At 30.6% G+C, this 27,474-nt stretch overlaps 1 protein-coding gene across 1 annotated transcript in view; it reads left to right on the forward strand.

The window, feature by feature from the left end:
• The window catches only part of LOC115242728 (ATP-binding cassette sub-family G member 1-like), a 61,257-nt gene that overhangs the window by 25,633 nt on the left and 8,150 nt on the right, over positions 1-27,474 (forward strand). Inside the window, 5 exon segments of the mRNA XM_029819241.1 lie at positions 21,187-21,436; positions 22,804-22,866; positions 23,273-23,529; positions 24,737-24,882; positions 26,825-27,063. Of these exon segments, the coding sequence (XP_029675101.1) occupies positions 21,268-21,436; positions 22,804-22,866; positions 23,273-23,529; positions 24,737-24,882; positions 26,825-27,063 (874 nt within the window). The 5' untranslated portion in view covers positions 21,187-21,267.

The raw sequence follows: 27,474 nt of genomic DNA on the forward strand, positions 1-27,474 counted from the left end.
TAAACTATACCATACGGACGGTGCAAAAAAGATCTCGGGACGCTCGTAAAAGACGCTGCTGTGGGAGAAAATATCTTCCAGCTCATAAACCTAGCTGGCTTTATGAGAACCACCGGTTAGATAGAAGATTATGTCGCGGCTTTTATTACAAACAGTTCGCGATTTATTATACATTAAAAAGTAGCCGTAATTCCGATTCGACATAAGCCGCGATCTAGTTAGCTATCGCTAACTATATTGGTAAACAAAGCTCTATCGCCCCACAATAAGGTCGCTGTAACTCTTCCGTCTGACAATCAGCAGGTAAGACCAAATCGAGCAGACAAAGCACTGGATATGGCAAATATAATCGCAAAGCAGCGAGAGAATTTCACTGTTACAGCTCTTGTGTGAATATCGCGGGAATATCCTGATTATTAGAAACATCCCGTCCGCACAACCTTTGTAGGTATAAATATAAATCAAAGCGCTTGTACTATCGTTTGATAGCGTTACATTTGATATTCGTATTAGCGCCCATAGAATTCAACATTCAATATATTTAATTTGTAAATATGGTATATAAAAAACGACATTATGATTCTTCAGCAGATACATACTAAAAAATTATTACCTCAGCTTTAAATTGTTTAATTTGCGTTTAATGCTGAATACGATCTTTATATATATTAAAAAAAAAGATATATAATTTAAAAAATCACGATACTTATATATATTTGTACATATTTTTCCTTAATATCATTCGCATAATTTTTATACTCAAATATAAAAAAATCTTAAAAAATCATACACACTACGTAGGATTAAGAAATCTAATATATATTATTTATTTTTAGTTAATACACACACACACATACACCTCACAGTAAATTATACTTGATATCGTAAACACAAGTTAGTATTTGATAATTTTTTAATTTTCTACGAATTTTTAATTAACATAGGTATAAATTAAACTTTTTAAGAAGATTAATGTCAACAGAAAATATCGCGAAAAATATAAAAAAGCACGATAAAAAATTCTACCCAATTCTGACTAATATAGGCACCAATTTCATAAAAAGAGAGAACCTCTTACAAGAGAAGATTAACATCGACAAATTTTGAAAGGTAATGGAAACACGATAAAACGCACGATCGATCGAAATAATTTCCAGGCGTTTCTTCCCTTGTTTAAAGTAATTGGAAGGATCCTTAGAAATATTTTTTTCTCAAAAGTAATCTCCGCGCATATTATATACACGCAGAAATGAAGGTTATTAGTACGCGTTCTCTCGCGCTCCCTTTTCCTCAACCAACAAGATTCATTCGAAAACATCTGCGCGTACAGAAATATCCCGTAGACTTTAATTAAGGTGATAATTTATTGCGAGGAAAAAACAAAGTTGACGGCGAAACGACATTGTGAAACATCGACGATGGCGTTTCAGATAAGTGCAATTCGCATTTTGATATAGTGTAAATTAAACTAAATGTTAAAACTAAAAAAGACTCCAATTAAATTAAAATATCATGCAAGAGTCTAAATAATATATATTATCATTTAAAAACATTATACAATACATTTAATTTGTATTAAAAAATTATAATTATATAATTATAATATATAATTATCTCACGAATTATAAATCTGATTAATCCGAATATTCCGATAGCAACAAGTATCAGCGACAGAAACAAGACATCTCGACAAGAATTCTAATTTTACATCTGATGAATTTAAATCGTTTGAAAAGAGGCATTGCATAATTTATAACATGGACATTGCCTTTCATTATATAACAAAGAAAAATAACGGTATAAAAGAGGAGTGTTTGAAGAAATAGAAGCTAAAGATTTCGCAACTTCATTAAAACTGTCCACGAGATTATATCGTTATATCTTTAACACAGAGAAATAAAATATACGGCTTGCGAATCAGAGGCGGCATCGTATTTCTACAATTCTCTAGAATGAAATACAAAGCAATAGAAAAAACTACATCTCTATGAAATCGCTATACTCGCAAGTAAAAATGTAAAACATCTCTCTTCTATGCCAGCTAAATTTATTATCCAAAGCCCTAGTATTACATTGTTATATATATTATTAATAATTTAATATTTTAAAATATTACTTCTCCACGCGTAATGTATTTCCATGCTTTTAGGATTATTCTTCTGATACGTAATATTATTAAATCACAGATTTAAGAGTGCAAAAATTAATTATAAACTGTGTAATCCACTTTCATTAATCGCTATGCGTGTCACGACGAAGACTAACAAACCCAAAATTGTTTCGTACATCGATTTGCTCTCTACCAGGCCTAATTTGAGGGTTGCTACCGTCAATATCGTGGCAACGACCGACCCGAGCGAGTTTATTGGAAGAGTGACGTGTGAAAAGGCGATAGTCTTCTTCACTCCCATTCTCCTCTTCAGATGTTCAAACATTTATTATCCCGCACAAAATACGACATGCATGAATACGACTAAAAAAATAGAAAATACAAGGATACATCTCTGTGTGAAAGATACAAGGATGATCCGTGCCATGTTACTGAATAAATTTATACTCGCTATGTATCTCCTATACAAAATCTCACCGATTTGAGATTTGCATTCAGTTTTTTAAATTTTTTATTGCTTATGCATATCGTCGACGTATCATATATGTATAAAACAAAACTTTTTTTCTATTAAAATAAAAATACAAATGGGACATCAAAAACAATGAAATATTAAAACTTAAGCGCAAATACATATGTTTACTTCAATATACATTTATTTCCATATTTTAATTCGAAAAAACCGCGTATTTTTTTTTAAATGTGCACGCACACACACAACAAAATGAACAATAATATTTATTCATTTAAAAAAAATTGATATATATTTGTAATAAAGTTCCATTAAATAAAAAAAAAACAACAACAATAATAATAAAAGCAACAACAAATGTATAAAATCTATTACATGTTGCGCGATAATAATCACTTTGCCTTTGTTATCTCAAAAGATCGTCACGTCAGACTAACTCAAATCGATACCAGTCTACACACGAGTATTGTTCGATATAGTGTAAGCTTGACTAAAGAAGCACTTTATATAATTATGAAAAAATAAGGTTTTTGAAATCGTTTTTCTGTTCCTAAAGGAACAGATGACAAAAGAAATTAAAAGAAAAAACCGTGATTACAATTGCACTATATTAAAAAAGATTTTCTCACTTAAAAATAATTATTATTTTTCTCAACTCTTCCTTTCTTATTTATATAACTTTTCTTCCTGCAAGCTTTAAATATATTCTAAAAAATATGTAAGAGATGTTCCTAAAATATCTTATAATAAATTATTCGAAAAAAAAAAAAATTATTTTTGAAAACATCAAGTACAATTCTATAATAATTACAAAGAGAGAAAGTTTACTCGAAAAACTTGGTGTTAACTTCGTTTTCAACGATGATTCTATAATTCATACACAACATTGTGTAAACTCCGCGCGAAAAAGAAACCCCATGAAAAAAATTCTCCTCCTTTCTCATACACACTTGCGAAGAACAGAAAATAAACAAAGGAGCTGAAAGATGATCGAAACTCTCTCCCTTTAAAAAAGGGAGAAACTCGTGAACAGCGAAAACGAAAAAGACAAGTTTTCCATCATGTATCGATTCTTAGGTACTCTCCTTAGTCAGGATGTCACCTATGCCTACGCGATCTTCCAAGTCAATCTTCGACCTAATTCTCCTCGATCAGATCCAATATAATTCTCCAGCTCGATGCAATGAGCTGAGCCCAATCATCCTCTAATCGATCGCCGGTTCGTTTCAGAGCCGGCAATAGTTAGGTCGCGCGGTACGACCAGATAACGGATATCCTGCGGACGCTGAAAAATCAAGATGACGAGATGGCGCATTTGTGGAAATTATTAGCTCCTTAAAAAAAGGAGCAATCTATAAAAAAAAAATATGAGACAAAAATATTTCTCGCATGAAGTATTTCGCGAACATCAAAAACTTCACCTGTGACGGACACAAAACTCGAAAATATTTTCTCGCGAGACAAAGTATAGTCGGAAAATAAATAAAAAATATCTCGTTACAACTTTTCCATAAATCAGCTTATATAACAACTTATTCCTTATAATAATTAGCATCCTCCTCTACAAAGCGGAAACATTTATTTCGAATAGCGTATCGTAAAAAAAGCGAAGTGGCCGAGAAAAAGAACCCTATGGTTTTCTAATTAATCAAATAATAATACAATGACATACAGAATTATATCGGTTGCTTCAACAACTGATGCATAGACAATTACGAGATATTTAAATTGAAGATCGTTTGAATTGCCAATCGCAGAAGAATCAATTGCAATAATTTAAATACAATTTGAATAAATGATTTAAATAAAATAAAATATAAAACAGCTCTCACGAGTTCTCAACACATATCACTATTTCAATATTTCTTACGAAAGATTCACGATGCGTTATTATAGAAGCTGTAATCCCGCCTTGTCATGAACAACAAATAACGGCTCAAATTATTGGAGACATTGTTATAAACCTTTTGTCGCAATTGATTCTAGATTATCTTGTTTAATTACAAAAATAATTTGCATGGTATAAACCCTGAACGCGATTTTGTATAATAATACAATCAATTTCATTGACATTTACTATAAGAAACTTTGTGATTTATTTGAACGTCGCTCATCACAGAGACAACATCGATCTCCGGTGAAACTCCAAAATAGAAATTCATCCATAATCTAACTCTCCGTATGGCAAAAGTGCTCGTTGAAGCTTGCAAGAATCCATCAAAGTTTCGCCTATGATATATTCGACGGTGCAATTGCGATAATTTACATACATACATATAAACGAATATCGCAAGCAGGGCGGATTGATAGAAAACAGAGAATTGTAATTTGAAATTAGTTGTCAAACACCATTATGACATGAATGGTTTAAGCCATTTGTATCGCTTTAATAGCTTATACTTAACAGATCCATTGTTGTCTTACATTCGACAGTTAATTTGCGATGACACTTACTGTCCGAAAAAAAAAAAATTACGACTCCGAGAAAACATTAATTATATTAGAACTGATTGAACTATAGTTACTTATTCTAAAACAGTGCCACCAGTCCGATACGAGCTCTTTACAAGCCTGCAACAAGATGCATACCAATGAGTCGCAACAAAAGCGAATGCCGCATCGTTCGAACCTGTATGCTGAGCGTAACTTGAGAGCAGCCTGTATTGTAACTGGCGCGTTAAGGTCAAACGTATTCAACAGAGTTACGATAAAGTTCGTACACGGTACGCGTGAATGAAGCGCTTAATGACAATTGCCATTCGTGACTGCAGTATTTTGTTAGAAAATTGTATGACATTATAGAACATACACACACGCTTAAGCTTATATAAGACTGAAACGAGATATTATACGTGATAAGTCGTGCGATTATTATTGTGACTATTTAAAGAACAGTAAGAGTTTTAAGGATGTATGTGTCATATGTCAAAACATTGACAAAAGCATGAAAATTTCGTAGATTGTTCTACTATTTCTTTTGAGTATTTGTGCAAAATCTAAGCACAATTCTCTTAAATCGGTATAATTGTATTATAATCTTTTTTTATTTATAAAAATTGTTTTTCTATTATATCTCATTTTTCTACAATATTTTTTCCTTCTAATTCTTTTTTCTGCCACTTTTATATCAAAATCTGATATTTTATCAGCAAAGATCCATAATTTAATTTATTCAAGTAGACTAGGTCTAACCATTGTCAAGCTTCGCTTGCTACAAGTCGCTTGGATCTTTCGTACAGGGATATATGTAACGGGAATCGTAACAGCGCTGAATCGCTGATGACGCGACTTTTCTCTCGGGACCGTAACCGAATCAGTTTTGGAAGAAAGTAACGCCGTTATTCGATGTGCTTTCCACCGTCTCGGAAAAAAAAGTAGATTGTTCTACTATTTCTTTTGAGTATTTGTGCAAAATCTAAGCACAATTCTCTTAAATCGGTTTGAAAATTATTTAAGTTTAAAGTTAGTATTGATTCTTATGGGAAATCGTGTATTGTAGCACTTATCGACAAATTTGACAAGGAAAAATATTGCCAACGAAATAAAAATTTTCACATATATTAAGAAAACTCTAATAAATATTTGTACAAAATTTGATTTAGATCCACTTACTCGTTTAAAATTTATTTACTAAATATTGTAGAAAAATATTATCTGTCTTTCTCTCTCTTTCTGCAAATTACTTGTTTTCTTTTTGTTTCTTGCAGTTGATTTTAGGGGGTATTCACGATCAAAAGTTTTTGTCATAAATTAGAAAAAATATTAATTACAACTATTTTCTTTTACGAAAACGTCAAAAATCATATTATTTTGTGATGTTTTAATTTTTTTTATAATCCGGATTTATTTATTTGATTTTTCAAACAATATAAGAAATATATTGTTCTTTTTTTAATTTTGACAATTTTCTTCTATTATTGTACAGCTAAAACATCCTTAAACGCATAATTTAATTTATTCAAGTAGACTAGGTCTAACCATTGTCAAGCTTCGCTTGCTACAAGTCGCTTGGATCTTTCGTACAGGGATATATGTAACGGGAATCGTAACAGCGCTGAATCGCTGATGACGCGACTTTTCTCTCGGGACCGTAACCGAATCAGTTTTGGAAGAAAGTAACGCCGTTATTCGATGTGCTTTCCACCGTCTCGGAAAAAAAGTCGCTATATAAATCAATAGAAGACACAATATTTCACGTGTTCATTACACCACAAATCCATGATATTTTCTGTCTCGTGTCATCGAATTAGCATTTCAATGGAAGTCCGTAATTAGTAATACCTAAAGCTCGCACGTAATTAAGGCCGCGCCTTGGTTAACCGTGCTTTCCTGTTATAATTCGCTTATATAATGCCAGATTAGTTATGTGACTGTATGAACTATATGATAGATGCACTTATTTGAAATTACATGATAGCATTCGTTAAAATTAATATTGTCGGCGTTCACGATAAAAGCTAAAGCTACTTGTTTTTATATAACATTTAATCTCATATATTTAAAAACAAGGACTTTAGGATTTCACTAAAGAATATTATAATTAATATTCCCTTAAAGAAATAATTCAGAAGTTATGGGAGAAAAATTAAAAATTAATAAAATAATAAAATATATAGAATTGTTTAATCTTGAGATGTTTCGTTTTATGGATCAAGTCCATTGTATTTTGAATTTTACGCGTATTTCAATAATGCATATAAGCATATAAATTGTATAGATTGTCCCATATTTCAATTGCTCATATTCTTTTCCATAAGAAAACATACATCGATGTCCCATCCTATCTTATATCTCTACTTTTAATTATGATCATTTTCAAATGTTTCAAAGACAAGGAAATATATTGTTCTTTTTTTAATTTTGACAATTTTCTGCTACTATTGTACAGCTAAAACATCCTTAAACGCACACATAGATTAAATTATTCGAGTCTATTTGCGATCAATGTAAGAAGTATTAGAACAACAACGTTGAAAATAATTACATAATTATCATGCAGTATTCTTTATTTAAAGTAATAGCTTCGCGTTGTCAGTATTTGAAATGATAGTAAGATGATGAATATATCTTTTTAAAAACTTCTTTAAAAATCTTTCCTATAAGAGATTGTTTAATTCTCTCTTCGATCAAAATAGAACTCTGATTTTCATATGTATACCTATATAATTTTATACTTTGAATTTATCTCTCGTGAAATTTTTCTTATAAAATGTAAATTTCTATCTGTGCAGGGTCTTATTCTCTCTTTTTCTCTCATAATCTTACAATATATTTTTATAATCTTATAAACTATATTTTTATTAATAATTTTATTAAGAATTATGATCATTTTCAAATGTTTCAAAGACAAGAAAAACCTAAACTTTTCAATCACTCATTTCGATATTATCATCATGAAACTGCTGTTCGTCCGCAAAAAAGTGACATTTCCCTCGGGAAATCAAACAACTAAACTGAAATAATATCATTTCCAATTTCCTAAAAAAAAGGTTAATAGTCCATCGCGCATTGTGCCTTTCCATTTACTCGTGAACAGTAAAAAGATCAGGAAAAGAAAATGCGTCTTCACATAAATAATAATACAAGATACACACTGATCCACAATGATGGAGAACCGGCCTTGATTATACACACTGCAGTCTGATATTAAATATTTGTATAACTAATTAACTATTTAAAATGTAATTTTATCATTTACAATCGTTGCGCAATTTATGAAATATCAATTTTTGTTGACAAGCAATACAAATAATTATAATTAGTATTTAGTATCAATTCAATAATAATTACTGACATAAATAGAATTATTTCCAGTATTAAATATACGTATATCTTGCATGATTATTCAACTATTTGATATGTGATTTTGCTATTATTAATCATTCAATTATTCGAGCACGATATAATTCGTAAAATAAATATGTTTTACCGCTATTATCCGGTGTACTACGAATTCTTCATCAAAACTAGTAATTGTGTATCTCGTGGTACATGATAGTTGAGGCATAGCACTCAGCAATTAACCATACTAACAACCGTCATTATTCAGCAATGATTCCCACTGAAAAGCATGATAGATGTGCGAGTTGGGTATTCAGAAAATTTGAAATCCCGACGTTACAATATTAGCAAAACTGTAAAATTTTATAAATATATAATTATATTATATTATTATTAAAGCACATGTAATGTTATTCTAAATAGTTAATTAGAAAATAAAATAACAATTAGTAAAGAAAAAAGAATAATACGTATATGCTTGGCGATATTATTTAAATTTTCAAACCGTATTTTAAAATTTTTATTTGTATATATAAAAAAATATCGCGTTTTTTCATTATTAGATTTTTAAAAAAATATATTTAAATACATATTCATTTTTTTTTTAAATATATTCAAAAATAGTTCACAAGAGTAGTCAATTTTTAAATATATTTTAAAAATAATTCAAAATGTTTTAATTGCAAGAGAGAGCAAGCGAGAAAATTTAATAAAAATTATGAGAATGTATTATAACAATGAAAAAGAGAAAAACAAAATAGTTCTAATTTTATCATCAATCAAAAGATGACTGTTTTCGAGATCAGTATTTCCATAATCAAGGTCAATTTATTAGTTTTATATTTGCTTGCTATGATACATTGCTGTTCATATCATGTATTCTGAATAAACAACCCGCACACAAGTTAGATTCCTTCTCTTCGGCAAGCAGCACATATGTATACATGAAGCTTAAAAGCCTCACCTAATATACAGAGTATCTAAGCAAGACGCATCACTGAACGTACACATATTAGATTCTAGGAATATTTAGAAGCAACAACAGAGCTTCAATTAACCACAACGCACAAAAAAGTTTTATCTATAAAATACAATTTTTTTTTACCCGATCTGTACCGATATATCTGTGACAGATATATCTACAATATTATTACATAACTATTCCTATAAACTGTAAACAAAATACGGCGATATAACAGCGCTAAACTATCTGACATTATATCGACAGACGAATACACAATGTTATTGTTTTATGGCAGAATGAATCGTATAAATTGCACCGCTGTTGTTATTTTCAATGCCAATTGTGATAATTGTTTTTGCAATCATGTTGAAATGAAATAGTGAACAAAAGCGTCGTTGTCGCAAGCTGAAATTACAGATACTTTTTATTATACACAAGAGAGAGAGAGAGAGAGAGAGAGAGAGAGAGGAGAGAGAGAGAGAGCGCTACGTCTATTTTCAGCTTTTGAAAATAAACGATGCACGATTGAATAAAGATCTAAAGATATCACGTAACGTAAACATTTACTATGTGTACACGTAAATTACTTGATTGACGTAACGTGTAGAGATGTTTCGAGCAAGAATTAAGGGGAATATTAAGCATTATACAGTTTCCAATTAACTACTTTAGGCGGCGTAGCGACATGTATACTGTAGTTGGTTGTGCGTTAGGTATGTAATTGTTTAAAAACAGATTGAATTTCTCAAGAGAAGAGGCACGTACTACAATCTCTGCACGTGCGTTAAACGGGCTTTAATGACTGCAAATGTAAAGAAAACTATGTTAAAATTATGTGCAATAATAGTTATGCAGCTTGGATGCCTTTCATCTGCATGGAATCGCGATTATCAAATGGAAATAACTATAAGACTAATTTCTGTAGAACAATACAAAACATATAAAATAAGAGAAAAGAAAAAAAAAATTTTAATGGCTTTTTCAAATATTTTAATTTTATTTTGTAATGTAAAAAAATTCGCAAATTTCTGTGTCGTAAACTTAATAATTAAAATTATAAAGATAATAAAATTGTGGAATTAAATTAAATTTCACAAATATAAATTTTACGTAAAACCTTTCCTTCGAAATGATCTTTACTCTTTACAATACGTTTGCGCATTCTAGAGATTCGATCTTTGCAAAATTCATGGAGCATAGGAATTTAAAAAACAGCAAAGATACTGTCTCTGTAAGAGAGAATGTGTGAAGATTTCACATAAAAGAAACAGAATATAAATGGGACACGCAAAACTATATTCAATCTCATAGCAATTGTCTGGATGCAAAAAGTAAGTAAAAAAGTAAAACAATGTAGATTCACGCAGAACAGGAAGCAATTAACGCGAACAATCGGTGCCAGAGAAAGAAATCAAATTGTTTCACTCAACTACCCGATGATGAAAACTCTTTATATTAATGAAAAACTTCCTTTCCAATTTATCGCGATAAAAATGCTCTGACTCGATTAATACGATCAATATACTGCTAATACATGCGATTCTTCCGTAAAATAATGATTCTTTAAACGTTTTGTAATCCATGAAAAAATTACTCTTTCGAAAAATTCAAATTCAATATATTACAAAATATATTTTGCGCAAAAAAAAACGAACGTGCTATTCCTATCACTATTTTTATGGATATTATATTTTGTTTTTAATAAGGTAATACTATTGCATGCTCAGAATTAATCAATATGTCAAATCGTAGGTGTGTTTTCCCTCCTACATACTGTAAAATATGCGTATGGGTAGAAAATATATCCGAGAATTTATGCAATATTACCAACTATTATTTCAATGTTTATAAACTTTATAGAATAATATATTAAAATTGAAGACTCTCTTCCAATGAAATGCACGATATGATAATTCTGAATAATTTATTTTGGTACTGTCCACAAACGAATTATGCTACGCTTGATTCCTCTTTACCCACAAGGCATGCTTATGAAAGTGAGCTGATCTATTTTAAAATATAAGCGCGTTTGTCGATTAAATTCATATGCATCTGTTTGTTAAATTAAATGATGCACGTGGAATCGACGAAAACATAAAACTAAAATATTCCAAGGCTTCAATAGTGCATGTCAATGTTGCGCAGATCCTTGAACAATGTCACGTGTTTCCGCGCCTTGTTAAACTATAATAATGTTACGTGACAATCGTCACGCAATGTTTTTACGTTGTCGGATACGTAATCCATTGCGCAATTTTTTTACGTCCTGTTCTGATTCTAAACTCTTTTCGTTTGTCATGCTTGTTTGCACTATTTCATTCTTGAATATGAACTTTGGGAAGCGCTCCCAAAGCGTATACTTAAGTAACAAATTGCTGTGAGCAATATCGGACAATGGAGCAATCTCGTTAGAACATAATAAATTCTCAAGTTAGATCTTGACCCTCGCGACTAAATTGGACAATACAAACATGCGAGAAAACAGTTTCATAAAATAAAAATATGGTTGCTTTTTTCGCGGATATATCATAAATATTTAATTAGTTAATTTACTTCTAGCTTTAAAAAATAAAGTAGTACATGTGTATGGATAAGTTAATAAACACGGATGTCATTTATAAAGAAATGTAGAAAAAAATGTATATATATATACTAGGAAAATATATAAAAGTGATACAATATAAAAAAATATACATTATTTGTCAAAAGCGTCAAAAATATTCAACTATTTCGAAACAAATGTAAAATAAAAGATGATAGACTGCTTATTGATTTATTTTTGAAAACTGTGAAGTACAACCAAGTGTTGTCTTTGTATGTTGTCTTGTTTGTTTTTATGTTTCTATATTTTTCTAACGTTCAAAGAAGCACGATAAAATTGATTTACTTCACTCCGTCGTGATCTGTAATTTTGAAGATCCGAGGCATGCGATGAAACAGCACGTATCAGCACAAAATCCTCACAGAAAGAGAGTATTATATTTTTTTTCAGAATAACGTAATTAGCGCTGCGAAAACTCAGCGAACGGTTTGTCATCACGTGATACGTCACTAACGATATTTTTTATAGGAAATTCGTAAACGAAACGGAGCGTAATTCCCTCTACAAAAAAAAAAAAAATGACTAGAAAATCGGCGAGCTATCTTTACTGCCGCGAAATAATGCAAGCTGCGTTTATCTCATGACGGGTGAATGTGCCCGTTTTATCACGACCGAAGCTGAAGCGAAGCGAAAGCTCGATATTTCCTTTGCACGTCGAGACGAGAAGATCAAAAACGAAACACAACCTACGCACATATTTTGAAGAAACGCGTAATTATACATTGCACACGATGAAAGTATATCCAATTTGCAGTATTTATTAATAAAAAAAATCTCGCCTATTATTAAATTTGCTCTTTAAACAAATATATCAAAAATCACAAATATATCTCATGCGAAAAAAAATTGTTCTCTTTTACAATTTTATGATATGCGTGCTTTATGCACAACAAATTTCGACAAATATTTGGAGGATAAAACTCTCATTACAAATATTTATTCATATCGATTTCTAATAGCTATTCGTTTCGATTTATAAATAATCCGATATAGCTTCAGCACAATAAATTGAGCTTTAATAAATTCAACTGTTGCATTTTTCATTGCAGGAATATTTTTCTGTTCTTTGCTATATTAAATCTGTCGTAATATTGTCGCAAAATTCAACAACACTATTATCAATTTATTCCGCTGGAAATATATAGGGTAAATATGTATATTGCAATCCGCAGTTGTTTGTTGTGAAATGTGATAGAGTCGTCACAATTAGCACGAATTATGTTACTACAAATATTTCGTCGTTATTTTCCTGAAATAAATAACTAAAATTTCAAGCTAAACTTTTGAATCTGACGCTTGCTCAAGTTTAAATAACCATGGGTTTGTTCATTGCGAGCAATTTTTCATCCCGCGAAAAGTTACGCAAATTAAGATACTTCTGTGATCGGATTCCAGTGGTCTGCTCGGAATTTATAGATGGATCTTTAGTGGATCTGGAAAACGATTAAGAAGAGAATCGTACGTCGTTTTTTTTTGCACGGAAATGGTCAGCTGTTTTTATCATCATATATCTCTCCGATCATCATATATCTCTCACGAACAATAATAAGGCTGCTCGAAAAACATCGTTTTTTTTTTCGCAAAAAGATAGATGGATGACAAAAAATATAAAATGAATAGGCGTTCGAGTCACAATCAATTTTTCAGGTCGTTTCGGCGACCCGTATGTACATGACATAATAGTGCATTAAATTTTTACTTTTGCAAAATAATCAAAATTTTTATTCATAAATAAAAAGATTTGAAAATATTTTTTGTCTTCTCATATTCTTATTATATATATGTAATTTAATTGTTAATTTCTAGTTTTTAATTTAATTTTTAATTTTAAATTTAACATTTAATTTTTCTAGCATAAAAAATACAAATCAAATAATTTTTATTATATTAAAATAATGAACCAATTATAAGCTTAATTAATTATAAACGGTATAAATTTAACTAAAGCCCCAACCATTCAGCATTTCGGAGAATTAAATTTTAATTCGTTAACAAAACAAAATCGACATTCAAATTTTCGCGACCATGCATTCGACAATTACGTCAATCTCCCACAATATATATATATGTATATCATAATCGCCGCATTTAAAGCAATGTTTTATTAAAAGCATAAAACGCGAGGTTTTGAAATGACATTGCGCCGCAATGGTATCGCGACCGTAATTCATTGCGTTTCAGCTCGCGGGTTATCATACCGCGACGAAACTGCACGCCGCCATAAAACAGAGTCCTTGTTCCATTACACCGCCGGCAAAAAAAAAAATAGACGGAAACAAAAGAATCGTAAGTCTCTCCGCGTAGGCAAAGCAGAAAGAAAAGCGAAACTTTGACTACTTCTTGAAGAAACTTTATCCCGTTTGTCCTCGTGCTCCGGCGGGGAATAAGAAACGCAAATACATAACTCTGACCACTGCCGCAATGTAAGAAAAATTCGCGAAACGATAAAAACAATATGATTGTTGAACACGTTAAAAAAACATAAGCGATTCTGCAATTGCAAAAACGCAACTTAATGTACGCCCTTAATGTAAAATTCTAGATACATTATAGTGAAGTACATTTCCTTTTCTTTTTCTGAAATATTTGCACGTAAAATTTTAAAAGACTGTTAAACTGATCGAAATGGAACTACGTGAGAAATATTTTCAATATTATTTTTTTCTAAATGTTTCTACGCTGTCATTGAATCGTTCTTAATGCTGGAAGAGCTCTTTCGCTTCAAACGCAGAGCGACCTGATTTTAAAAAGCATACTACACGGTAAACTCTCTAATATTTGTATCCGGCATTAGTAGTAGTAGTAGTGTATTAAATTACTCAACTTTGATTGTTAATGCCACGATCGACTTCTTTATGTAAAAAGGATTTTATAAAGTATGCCAGAATCCCTTTTCCTCTCCACAGTTTAATTCCTTTCGATATGGCCATTACGAGAAATCCAACGCATAACTAATAGGGTGGTCTAATAAACAGGGTCCACAACGCGACATACTTTGTTAGCAATTTAACTTTTTAATTATTGCGGAACTTTGTCTAATTTATATGTTAATTTGTGATCGTATATTCGAAATATTTCTTTGTTTAGAAAGAGGAAAAAATGAGTATAAAGATAGATATATTCTGTTAATAATAAAGAAAAGCACACACACCGATATTCGGAGAACAATATTTAAAAAAATAAAATAAAAATTCAGAAACAGGAAAGAACTTCGTTATATTTTGGGACTCTTGAAATATGCCAAGACCAATTTTGTTGCTTGTTCTTAATGTAAAAAAAGTAATACCGACCGCCGAAGCAAAATATGACCTCCATTAATAAAATGTCAGAAATAATAGAGATAGGGATTTCTCTCAAACGCTGTGTTAATTTGTACGCTTTCATGCCCCGAGACAGTTAAACCTGCGCCTACCATGCAAAAAATAACAGAGCTTCCACCCTAATAATAAGCGCAAAAATGCGGATTAAAAAAATCTAGTAAAAAAAATAAATAAATAAATAAACGATGACCACGTGCATCACAAAATTACTATCTAAATTTTGAAAGTGTAAATAATATAATTTGCGCCGCGTTACGATCTCTCAAAGCAATTCACGCTCCAAAAAGTTCAATCGTTGCATCGAGTGGTAAATCGCGTCGAAGTCTAACTAGACGCCTTGTGTCTATCTTACTTACGATGCACATAGTGCACTTCCAGTACGCATTTGCGCGGGAATCCACTTCTGGGGAATGCCCAATTACACAAATCGGATTTCTTCTTCGTTTTATTACATGCTCGATTCGCTCTCTATGCACCGTACAACGTGTACTTCCGTGAAAGAAGCAATCGAGCTTTCGCACTTCGATGTCCGGAAATCATATCCCCCTTTGTGCGACAAGATCGTATCGTGAAACGTTTACGATCGGTTCAGTTTACGATAAAGGTAACATGCTTGCTGAGCCGTTTTTACAATAAAAACGCTGTCTTTCGTAGCATTCTATTGTGTGCAATCGCTTTTTGTTACCTTCGAAAAATGGCCAATCAGATCTTTTTTAGCTCGCCGCGCTAACTTTAATTTATCTTACTCGATTGTCGGGCGCGATAACTTTTTCCACTCTTTTTCTTGCAATATAACATATAAACCATATATTAAATTTAAAAAATATTATTTGTAGCTTGTAGTTATATCGACAAAATTATTTTCAACTGCCAGTTTCACAGAAACATAATTTAATAACTTCCGCAAGAAAACCATGCATGAGAGAATCTTTGACGTTTCCTGCATCTCAATTTCCTGCATAAATCGCATAAGTCTCCCTCAAGACGATCGTATTCATGTCAAGCATCGTACACAGGTCCACGAACATCGATTCTTAAGATTTTCGATAAAGTTTCTCTCTCTCTCTCTCTCTCTTCTAAACTTTCTCCAAAATTTCTCCAGCTACTCGATAGTGAAATCGAAAAAACAACAATAAAACCGTTCCTGATTATCGTCGAAATTTTTTAGAATTAAATAGATTCTTCATGTTATAAAAATAAAACTGAGAGAATAGAAGTTTTAAACAAAACCAAGAATATGGAATTTATTATTTATGGTACCGTCTGAAATATATGTATATATAAGAGAGAAAGTTGAAGAATGGAAAAGTTTACCAATCTAGGAAAAAGTTATCGGGATATAACCATAGCGCGCCTTTACAATGTCAACACGTGACTCCTTACATTGATTAACGAGTCATACAAGTCATAATATAAAACTTGTTCAAAGCAGCTTTTCTCTTCCCTCATAAAATCTTAATAAATTAAAATTGATTTCGAAAAAAATTTTAAATGCCACAGAGTTCCACACACGAGATTTTCCAAAACAAACCGGTCTCCCGCGAGGTACAACCGTGTGATCCGACAAAATTGCATTAATCACTTTTCGACACCGGCGGCGGATCAGCCTCCAGCAAAAATCGAATGCGCGAAACGTCAAAACGCTCGCGCGTGTGTCACGCGTGTCGCAATATTTACTATCCTCTTTGCATCGGGAGCGCAAATTGTTACGACACGTTGCGCTCGCACGTCTCGCTTGTTTCACGTCACACCACTCGAATTAATAATGGCACGCACCGGCGCCAATATCCGATACGGCCACCACCGGGAGAAGCGCGGACGTGAAGCGCTTTCGGCGGTTGCCGGGTATGACGCACCCGGCGATCGAATTCCGCGGGATTTCCGAGCACCAGGGTAACTTGGTGTAATTTTAACGTGGAATCGCCGGAAACTCTTGGTCGGCGCACCGTAGCAACGTTTATGCGCGACTACCAGGTCTCTCGTTGGAGAAACACGCGCGACAGAACGCGTCGCCGGCGAGCGCGTGCGTCAGATTTTCCAACGTGAAAAGTCCGACTTCCCGAGCCGGATTCGCGGAGCGAAACGCGCGTGACCGTCTGCAAGGCCGTCGCGATCACAACAAACGCGTAAGACTGCCTACAGGGTACCACGAGGAGTGGCAGCGATGTGTCATCGACTCCTCGATTACGGCGACATCTTGGTATTGTATCATTTAACCGCGGACTCTAAGGGTGACCTGGCTGGCAGGTGTACCAGGAGGGTTACCAGGTTAATTTCTTCGCGATGGTTTATCATGCTTGATAAATATTTATTTCTAATAAGGAAAAAAATTATGCACATCTTTTTATGGGTTCAAAAATATCTGAAAATTTAAGAAACTAATCTTATGAAAATATTCTATCGAAGAATGTCAAAGAATCATATGGTATATCATCGAAAAATTTCGACGATATTACATTAAAAACCCCACCTGGTAATGGAAGCTACTCGAATATAACGAGAGAGATAATTGAAAATATTTTCAAATATAAAATCCTAATATTTTCCAACGATACGTTATTTCTTCGCATAAATTTTTGATATTTATGTTAACTTATAAATACTTTTTCCAAGTCAAAATAAATATTTTATATAAATAAATTTCTAATTGAGAAATAATAAAAAAGAATTAAAACTCTTGATCTACTTAATATTTCGTTATTCAAAAAATTATTCAATCCAGAAATACAGCACGTAAAACAAATATGTCTATCAGAAAGAAAATGTAGTTAAGATTATGATCTGCCAAGATCTATAATGCAATACATTAAAAATCAATTATCATTGAAAAACATTTCTGTTAAAAAATAATATGTTTTGTATTATTACCTGCGTTTCTTATTTAAAGAAATAAAATATATAAATAATAAGAAGGTTAAATAATGAAGAGTGTCTATTTATTTATTGTTACCTTAATGTAACGGTAATACAACATCAGAAAAAAAGTCCAATATTATTAAATATATATAAAAGAGTATGATCAAATATCTATATTCTATATTATATATATAAAGAAATTAATCTATTATTTTTTATTATTGTGAAATTTGAGATCCTGCGCTTATAATATTATATTATCTGCGGCAGGTGTTCGAAGGCATCGCCAAAGTCGAAATGTTTTAATTACATGTTGCGTGTTTTATTTTTCCATTTTTCTCTTGCACATTGTTTCTTTGAGATTTTTAAATAACTGACAGATGGTTACTTTCATTATTCTATCAAAATGAGAGATATGATGGCTTCTTTACCAATATTTTACTATAGCTACTATGATCAAAATATAGATTAAATTTTTTTTGCCAATACAAGAATACATATATATGTGTGAATGTAAATGTCAAATGCAAATATGCAAACTAATTTTCCAGTCGAGTAAATCGAAAAGATAACGACAATAATTATGAATATCGACAAATGAAAACTGATGCAAGAACAACTCGTTCGGTATAAGGAAATATTGATTTGTGCGGATCGATGGAAAGCTATAAACCTTACAGTCGGTAACTGTCCCGCAAGATGAAACCATCAGTCAGATGCTAGAAACATCGAATACGTCGGGAAATTTTATATACTCTTGGAAAAATCATCCTGAATTACCGACCAACAAAATAACAAGAGCAACAATAACTGATAATTCTGCGAAGAGATGTATATTTAAAAGTTCGCGGTTACCTTTTTTTTCTAACGTCTAAAAAATTCAGAAACTAGAAATATAGCGTGCACGAAATTACAATGATAAAAGAAATTGGAAAATAATGATGACCAATGATAATATAGCATAATCGACAATTCGAATAGCAAAAGCAAGTCCAAAATTATTAGAAAATTCATAGATTATATCTTTATTTAATATATAAAAATGTCAGTCCACAAAAGTTCAGGTTTTGAACATTTTACTAGATACGCGCTAAAATAAACCGCACTATTAGAATGATACGATATAAGCAAGATATGAAACGAGATATGATAAGAGGAAACGCAAACACAGCGCTTAATACGTATCATCTTATTCATTGTCAGATGAAACGTGCTATATTTAAAATATTAATTTCTCCCCCTATGTATCGGCAATATATCGCTGACTTGTTAATATATATTTAAAGATGTTAACATATACTCTACAAAAAATAATGATATAATCCCTAAAAACTTATCTTTTTAAATAAGATAAAAAGAGGCGCCAAATATATGCGCCAATTGTGAAAATTTTTTATATGTATTTACAAAAGTGTTATTTTAATTTAATCTACACAAAATAGTATTATTTTAAATTATTGAAAAAATAAAAACTTATAAAAATATTTTAACCAAAAGAAGTTGTGTACAAAATAATTGTTTTAATTTCCTACATATATCCTACAAAAATAATGATATCAAAAAATTGCGCCAACTAAAAATAAAAAATTTATATTATACAAATATTTTAACCGAAAATAATTGTACAAAATAGCTGTTCTAATTTCTTACAACAATAATGGTATTCAAAAAAATTGCACTAACTAAATAAAAATTTATACTATATATGTATGTAAAATTTATTTATTTCCAATATTAAAAGAAAAAATATATCCAATAAATTGCAATATATCTATTATAAAAATCATTGAAAATGTGAACAATCAATATACATTCCAATAATCACATGTCCAATAACCACATGCATCTGTCCTGAAAAGTTTAATAAAAAAAAATGATAATACAAAACACAAAAAACATAAAATTAAAAATTAATAGAAAAATTAAAACTTAGAGATTAAAACAAAAAATTTAAAATTTATATAAAAATTTAAAATTAATACAAATAAAAAAAATAAAAAAATTTTAATTAAGAAAACTTGTACAACTGTTTTCGGTTATAATATTTGTATAATTTTTTTGTTTTTAGTTGGCGCAATTTTTTGATAACATTATATATATATATATATACACACGCATGCGCCATTACGTAAATCTTATGCAGCGCTAAATTTCAACTAAGCATGTTCGATTAAGCGTTTGACATTGGAGAATTATGACTAATATACGGTATACATGTAATATGTCATAGATGAACAGATAACAGTCATTAAGCATGTTCGATTAAGTGTTTGACGTTGGAGAATTATAACTAATATATGGTATACATGTAATGTGTCATAGATGAACACATAACAGTCATCGGGCCAATTTCAAATAGAACAAAAACGACAAAACTTGATCTTGATCTTGGTTTTTTTTATCTAGTTAAAATTGACTCTAATTATTTTTATTTATTCATCTATGACGTTTGTTTACACGTGTACACTGTTTATTGATCATAGACCAATGTCAGACGCTCGAATGATATATGTATATGTGTGTATATATACATAGACTTATATACAGGGTGTATCTGAAATGATGCACTAAACTTTAGGAGCGTATTCTAGAGGTCAAAATAAGACTTTTTTTTATATCAAAATAATGTTTTCTCTCTTCGAAAGATCTCCAGTATCCTAAACAAAGTAATGCATATCACTAACTTGGAAATATATGTATCCCACAAAAAAACCTCACAAAGGTAAAAAAAATACGCCAAGTATATACTTGGCGTCGCGACGCTACCGCGTCGCTTGATATGCGAAAATCTCAAACACAGTTATCTCCTCATCTTATCTGTTTGCATTTTCACCTATTCTTCTCTTATCAATTGGCATTATCATTATTAAGAAATTCTTTTAATATTGTCATTTTCCTCTGTGTATATACAATGTGCATCAGTAATGGGGTGACATAGGCAACCACCATGCTTTCGAGAAATGTTTTCTTTCATGTGTTTCATAGCATGTCAGTACTTATGCTTTTATATATATTTGTTTTCAGTTATCATTCATATTACTCTTCCTATTCGTCGATACCGAACAATTTCTTGCTTTACAGAAAAGAGGATATAATATCAGATAATAACAACCGCAAATTGGAGATAAATCCTTTTCCGAACTCAGGTGGAAAATCATAATTATGGAACCTACTGCAAGAAACATGAAGGAAGCCGACAACAGCGAAACTATAGAAAACATCCTCAATCACGACAAATATTTTGTACATAATGTGTCATATGCGTCAAAAATGGCCGCGGTGGACATCGAATTCAATGATTTGACGTATGCGGTGTCGAGTTTTCGAAAAGGTAGAAGCAATCTCATATATATTTTAAAATTAGTAAATTAATAACGACATAAAAAAGCCGAAAAATATTATATATATAGTATAATAAAAAATATATTATATATATAATATATATACTTTAATAATTTAGAGTTGCTATTAAATTATTAAAGTTTAGAAAAAAAACATTTTATAAGTGAGTGTTTAACTATGCTATTTTTTAAATTTGCGATTAGATAAAATTAAGAGACTAAATCATATCTAATCTCTACAAAGAAAGATAAAAAATACATAAAATAGTTTTTTTTTGTCTGGATGATATAATAGAGTTTTACATAATATTTTAGACAAATATTTTATTTAAAATATACTGCGTAACTAGTCGCATAAAGATCTCATTAAGACATGTCAAAATCGAGGTATATACTTCCACGTGGCTTCGTCGACTCAATAGCCGCCTGCTTGTGATTCGAACAAAGAATAGAGATTCATCTCGGTTTTATTTCATCATTTTCCATTAGACTCTTATTCTCACTATTGCCACAAATTGCAAAAAACGAGGAAGATTGAACGTTAAAATAATACTGCATCAAATTAAAGTTGCGTAATAAAATTAAAATATTCAGATTGTGTGATAATAATATTTTGAAAAGTTTAACGCGTTTAATTATAAAATTTAATGTAAATATACCTGAGAAAACATGTATGCATGTGTAAATTTAGAACAAAAAATTAAAAATTGAAAAATTGTATTATAATGAATGTACATAACTTCATATATACATGAGATAGCAACAGTGAAATCAACAAACGCATTATATGAATAAAAATGATAGGAACATCACGAGTTGCAGTTGCTCTTTTCTCAGAAAATGTAGCTAGGAACTGACAGATGTTAATGTAATGTCATTTAAGTATTACGATTCACTACAAGTAAATAAGAATAACCGTTTTACAAGAATCGCGCATGATTTACGTAATTCACGATCAAATGCTGCATAATGCACTATGTAAAGCATATAGAAAAATAGACAGAGAAAGATTTCTATATTAAACAATAAATGTATTTAAAAATGATATAAGACTAGTAATAAATCATTTTTTCAACAGATTAATAAAAGAGTCTGATAAATAATAAAATTACATGATGAGATACATTATTCCAAATAACAATAAAAGCGCATATTTATACATAATAATTTAGACGGGATATTCTTAACAATATCATTTACTTCGGAATTTCATACATCATTGCTTCATTATGTGCAAAGTGAATAAAGAAACATGAATTTGCACGTACGTCAAGCGTCTTTAATAATTTTAATCATAAATAAAATTATTATTTTTTAAATATAATATATCATTCGATGTTTTGTCAAAAATTCGCAGAATCAAAGATGCTTTTAAAAGGAATTAGCGGACAATTCAAATCGGGTGAGATAACAGCGACAAGCCATTTTATTTTTTTTTATTACTTTTTATTATGATTTGTTTTTTGCACAATTAAAACCTAATTATATTATATTCATACATTATTATATGCATATTATCGAAGATATATTTTACGACATTCCATAAATATTTCCATTCCGATAATTTATATTTTTATATTGCATGAATATTTATAAGCTTCAATTATCTACGTTCGAGTTATAAGATTGTGTTCACTAAACAGTATATTGCATAACACTCAATAACTTTCTGGCAATCTTAAACGATTATTTAAATCAAAAGGTTGTAGCGCCTCGGTTGAATAATTAAGAACACAGAAATTAACTTAATGACCAAAAAAGTTATAGGATAGTTTAATAAATAATTATATATTTTGTATCATAAAGTTGGAAACAATAAACAACAGAAAATTTTACTGCATCGTAAAAACTTGCAATTTATCATAAACATTAAAGCAGACATTCCATATACAGATGTACGGAGATAAATGGCTCAATAATTATCAACGGACAGCCGCGGGATATGCAGAAGTTCAAGAAAATGTCATGCTATATCATGCAAGAAGATCTCGCGCAACCGGGACTCACGGTTATAGAAGCGATGTCCTTCGCCGCAGAGTTAAAACTCGGCAAAAAAAAATCACAATCCGAAAAACGTATCGCCGTGAGTACGGTCTTTCTTAGCCTAAAGCCGCGTACTCACCAACGGAGCGAGCACGAGCGAGCGACCGTTTTCGTGCTAGCTATCCTTTACACACCAAACAATTTATTGAGTACGAATGCTTGCTCGCTCATGCTCTTTCGTGTTCGTTCCGTTGATGAGAACACCGCTTTATATTATGACAGAATATTTTAACTATACTGAAGAACAAAACCAAAGCCAGCAACAAAAAAATCGTTTCAGAGGAATAAAAAATTGAAGCAAAAAAGCAAATGAATTAACACAATTTCTTGTTTAAACACACTTATTGTTAAATTTATAGCAGTGAGTTGTAGAAAATTATTCAAGTAACAGTTGTTGCTTATGCAAATTAAATTATATATACATACATCTCTATTGATTCATTGTCAGACTTTTTTAGCGATACTTTTATATAACACTAGTTTACAAGATTTTGTGCGAGATCTTTGAACACTGTTTCTAGGGTAATTTTAAACACTGAGCACGAATCTGTCATCAACAAATTTTTATCACGTCAAGTTTTCAAGAAAAATGGGATTGAAATCCCTCAAAAACGCGTTTTTTACCATTTTTGAAAATGAGCTGACGAACCCGATATGTACAAGAGACTTCAAAAAGAGATCAAATAAAAGCTTGAACATTGTACTTTAATATAAAAATATTGAATCTTTTACGGCAGGTACCATCGAACCTCAGGTGCGCTTTGTTTTAAGGTGTAGTCGCACTATGTCAAGTAGAATGATTGTCCCATGCAGTTCGATTACAAATCGTTGCAAACAATTTAAAAATTTTAATCATAGATTCAATACACGAGAGTAAAAATGCTTAATCGCATTAAAAACTTTTTTTTTCATTTGTTAACAAAATTATAATTTTTTACTTTTAACTATGAGTAAATAATTTTACTCACTTTTAATCTAAAAGTAGATAATTCATCTAAATATCTCATTTAAAGTACTAGTTCCGTAATCATTATTAATCTTGTCAAACCTGATTTCCAATTAACATAACGTTCCTTCTACATATAAAAAAGGAAAACATATTATGCGCATTTAGGCAGTAGATTTAGTATAATTTAAATCAGACACAGAACAGCGAAAACAAAATTGATATGTAACTTAGTACCACTAATTTATATAAATCATAAAGATATCCACATTTTTAGAAGATCAATACGATTGATTTTTAGATAAACGAGATTCTGACTATATTTGGATTGTCGAAAACACAAGACACGCTTATGGAACGTCTCTCCGGTGGCCAGAGAAAGAGGCTGATAATCGCACTCGAACTAGTGAACAATCCACCTGTAATTTTTCTCGATGAACCGACCACGTGAGTATTGTACAAAAATATAAAATTATTTGTCTTATTTTCTTATTTATAATATATGCCTCAGCTTTTTATTTCTTTTAATGATTATATATATATATCTGATCGTATTGTAATGATATAATAATAATAGAGAGAATAATCATATATATTTTTCAAATGTTTGCATAGATAGTAAAAATAGAAAGACAAGTTTGTATGGATCATATTATTATTTTTTATTTCATATAATTATATCTTTTTTTCTGCGTATAAGTAGTCACTAACAAAATAGGAAGTGGCTTCATGAATATTTTAAAATTATATAACATTATATAAATTACACATTATATAAAATTATCACATATTGCAACTGTAAGATGCATAAAAAAGCAATTTTCAATTATCTCAATATTTTAAAACTATGAATATGTTAAATTCAAGAATGCAAAATATGAGAATCTCAATAAAAAATTACCCGTAATTTTAATCTAAAATCGCAATATATCATGTGCCGTATGTGCACCTTAGTATTAGTAGTGTTTACGTTGTAGCTCGTTAAGAACTATACAATATGATATATTTAACTATACGATAAGATATATTTAAATATATCACGGGCATCTTTCTCTTATATCAAGAAACACGGTAGTGTCTCGCGCCAAGTCACGCGAAGCAAAGATCGCCCAGTGATCTTAACCTAGACCTGTATCGTCTGATCAATTAAAAAAAAAAAAGAAGTTGTTGTTGTTGTTTCCTCTTAACATAATTATATATGATGCAAAAAATAAAATAAAAGAGAATAATCATATATATTTTTCAAATGTTTGCATAGATAGTAAAAATAGAAAGACAAGTTTGTATGGATCATATTATTATTTTTTATTTCATATAATTATATCTTTTTTTTCTGCGTATAAGTAGTCACTAACAAAATAGGAAGTGGCTTCATGAATATTTTAAAATTATATAACATTATATAAATTACACATTATATAAAATTATCACATATTGCAACTGTAAGATGCATAAAAAAGCAATTTTCAATTATCTCAATATTTTAAAACTATGAATATGTTAAATTCAAGAATGCAAAATATGAGAATCTCAATAAAAAATTACCCGTAATTTTAATCTAAAATCGCAATATATCATGTGCCGTATGTGCACCTTAGTATTAGTAGTGTTTACGTTGTAGCTCGTTAAGAACTATACAATATGATATATTTAACTATACGATAAGATATATTTAAATATATCACGGGCATCTTTCTCTTATATCAAGAAACACGGTAGTGTCTCGCGCCAAGTCACGCGAAGCAAAGATCGCCCAGTGATCTTAACCTAGACCTGTATCGTCTGATCAATTAAAAAAAAAAAAGAAGTTGTTGTTGTTGTTTCCTCTTAACATAATTATATATGATGCAAAAAATAAAATAAAGTGGATGACTAATTTATGTCTTGACCTAAAACACACACACACGCACATATACATATATATTTCTTTGAAAGCTTAAAGAAATGTGCGTCAATGAACCAAGTATTTTGAAACACAAGAGAGAAGCAAAATATTAGAAAAATCTATACTATAGTATTATTAAAATAAATTTTGGAAATTGATCGCGAATAATCAATTATATTGATTCTCTCAATCACAATTATAACGAGTGTTATAAATCACGCATATAATTAAACAAATATGGACGTAAGAAAACAATTGATTATAATATTATTCAATGGGTAAACAAATCGAAGAAAATGGCGTAAATAAAAATATTTTTTCATAATATCTTCAAATTTTATTAGGAAATAGAATGAAAATAACATCTCGTCTCACGCGATATGCTTTTGTGATGAGATAACTGTAGCGCGCGCGCAGGCACATAAAACGCACACAAAAACTTTTCTCTTAAAATATTTTAATATTGTAGAAGCATATTGCAGAGAAGATTTATATTTTTTTCAGCGGATTAGACGAGTTGTCCTCTTTTCATTGCATCGATAGTCTTCAAAAGCTGGCACGTTTCGGACGAAATGTTATATGCTCGATACATACTCCCAGCGCGACTGTATTTAACAAATTTCACAACATCTACATCATGGCTGCCGGTCAATGTGCTTATAGGGGCACCCCGAATAACATATTGCCATTCCTACAAGGCATAGGTCTAGAATGTCCGAAGCATTACAATCCGGCGGACTTCGGTAAGTTATATACACGTATGCTGTTTGTGCAATCGTATTTTTCGATTCTCATGATCTTTTTTCAATATTATTTTCAATATTTTTTTCAAAGTTACAAGCCACAACATATGTTAATGTCGCGTTCTTCATGAAAAACGCTTAACATTTTTTCGCAGAGGAGATCTCAGAGCTTTAAGAATTCACACTTACAATTAGTTTAATTTCAGACACAATCATAATTATATAATAATGACGCTAAGATATATCAGATCTCAAGACTTTAAAAATTCATATTTAGTTTAATTTCACCATCATAATGATATAATAATGACGCTTAGATATATCAAAAGATGTTAATGTTTCGAATACTTATTTCAGTAATAGAAATCAGCTCGGGCGATTATGGTTCCGATCCGATCAAACAAATGATTA

The sequence above is a fragment of the Formica exsecta genome, unplaced genomic scaffold, assembly GCF_003651465.1.
Source record: "Formica exsecta isolate Colony F162 unplaced genomic scaffold, ASM365146v1 scaffold62, whole genome shotgun sequence".
Classification (NCBI taxonomy): Eukaryota; Metazoa; Arthropoda; class Insecta; order Hymenoptera; family Formicidae; genus Formica; species Formica exsecta.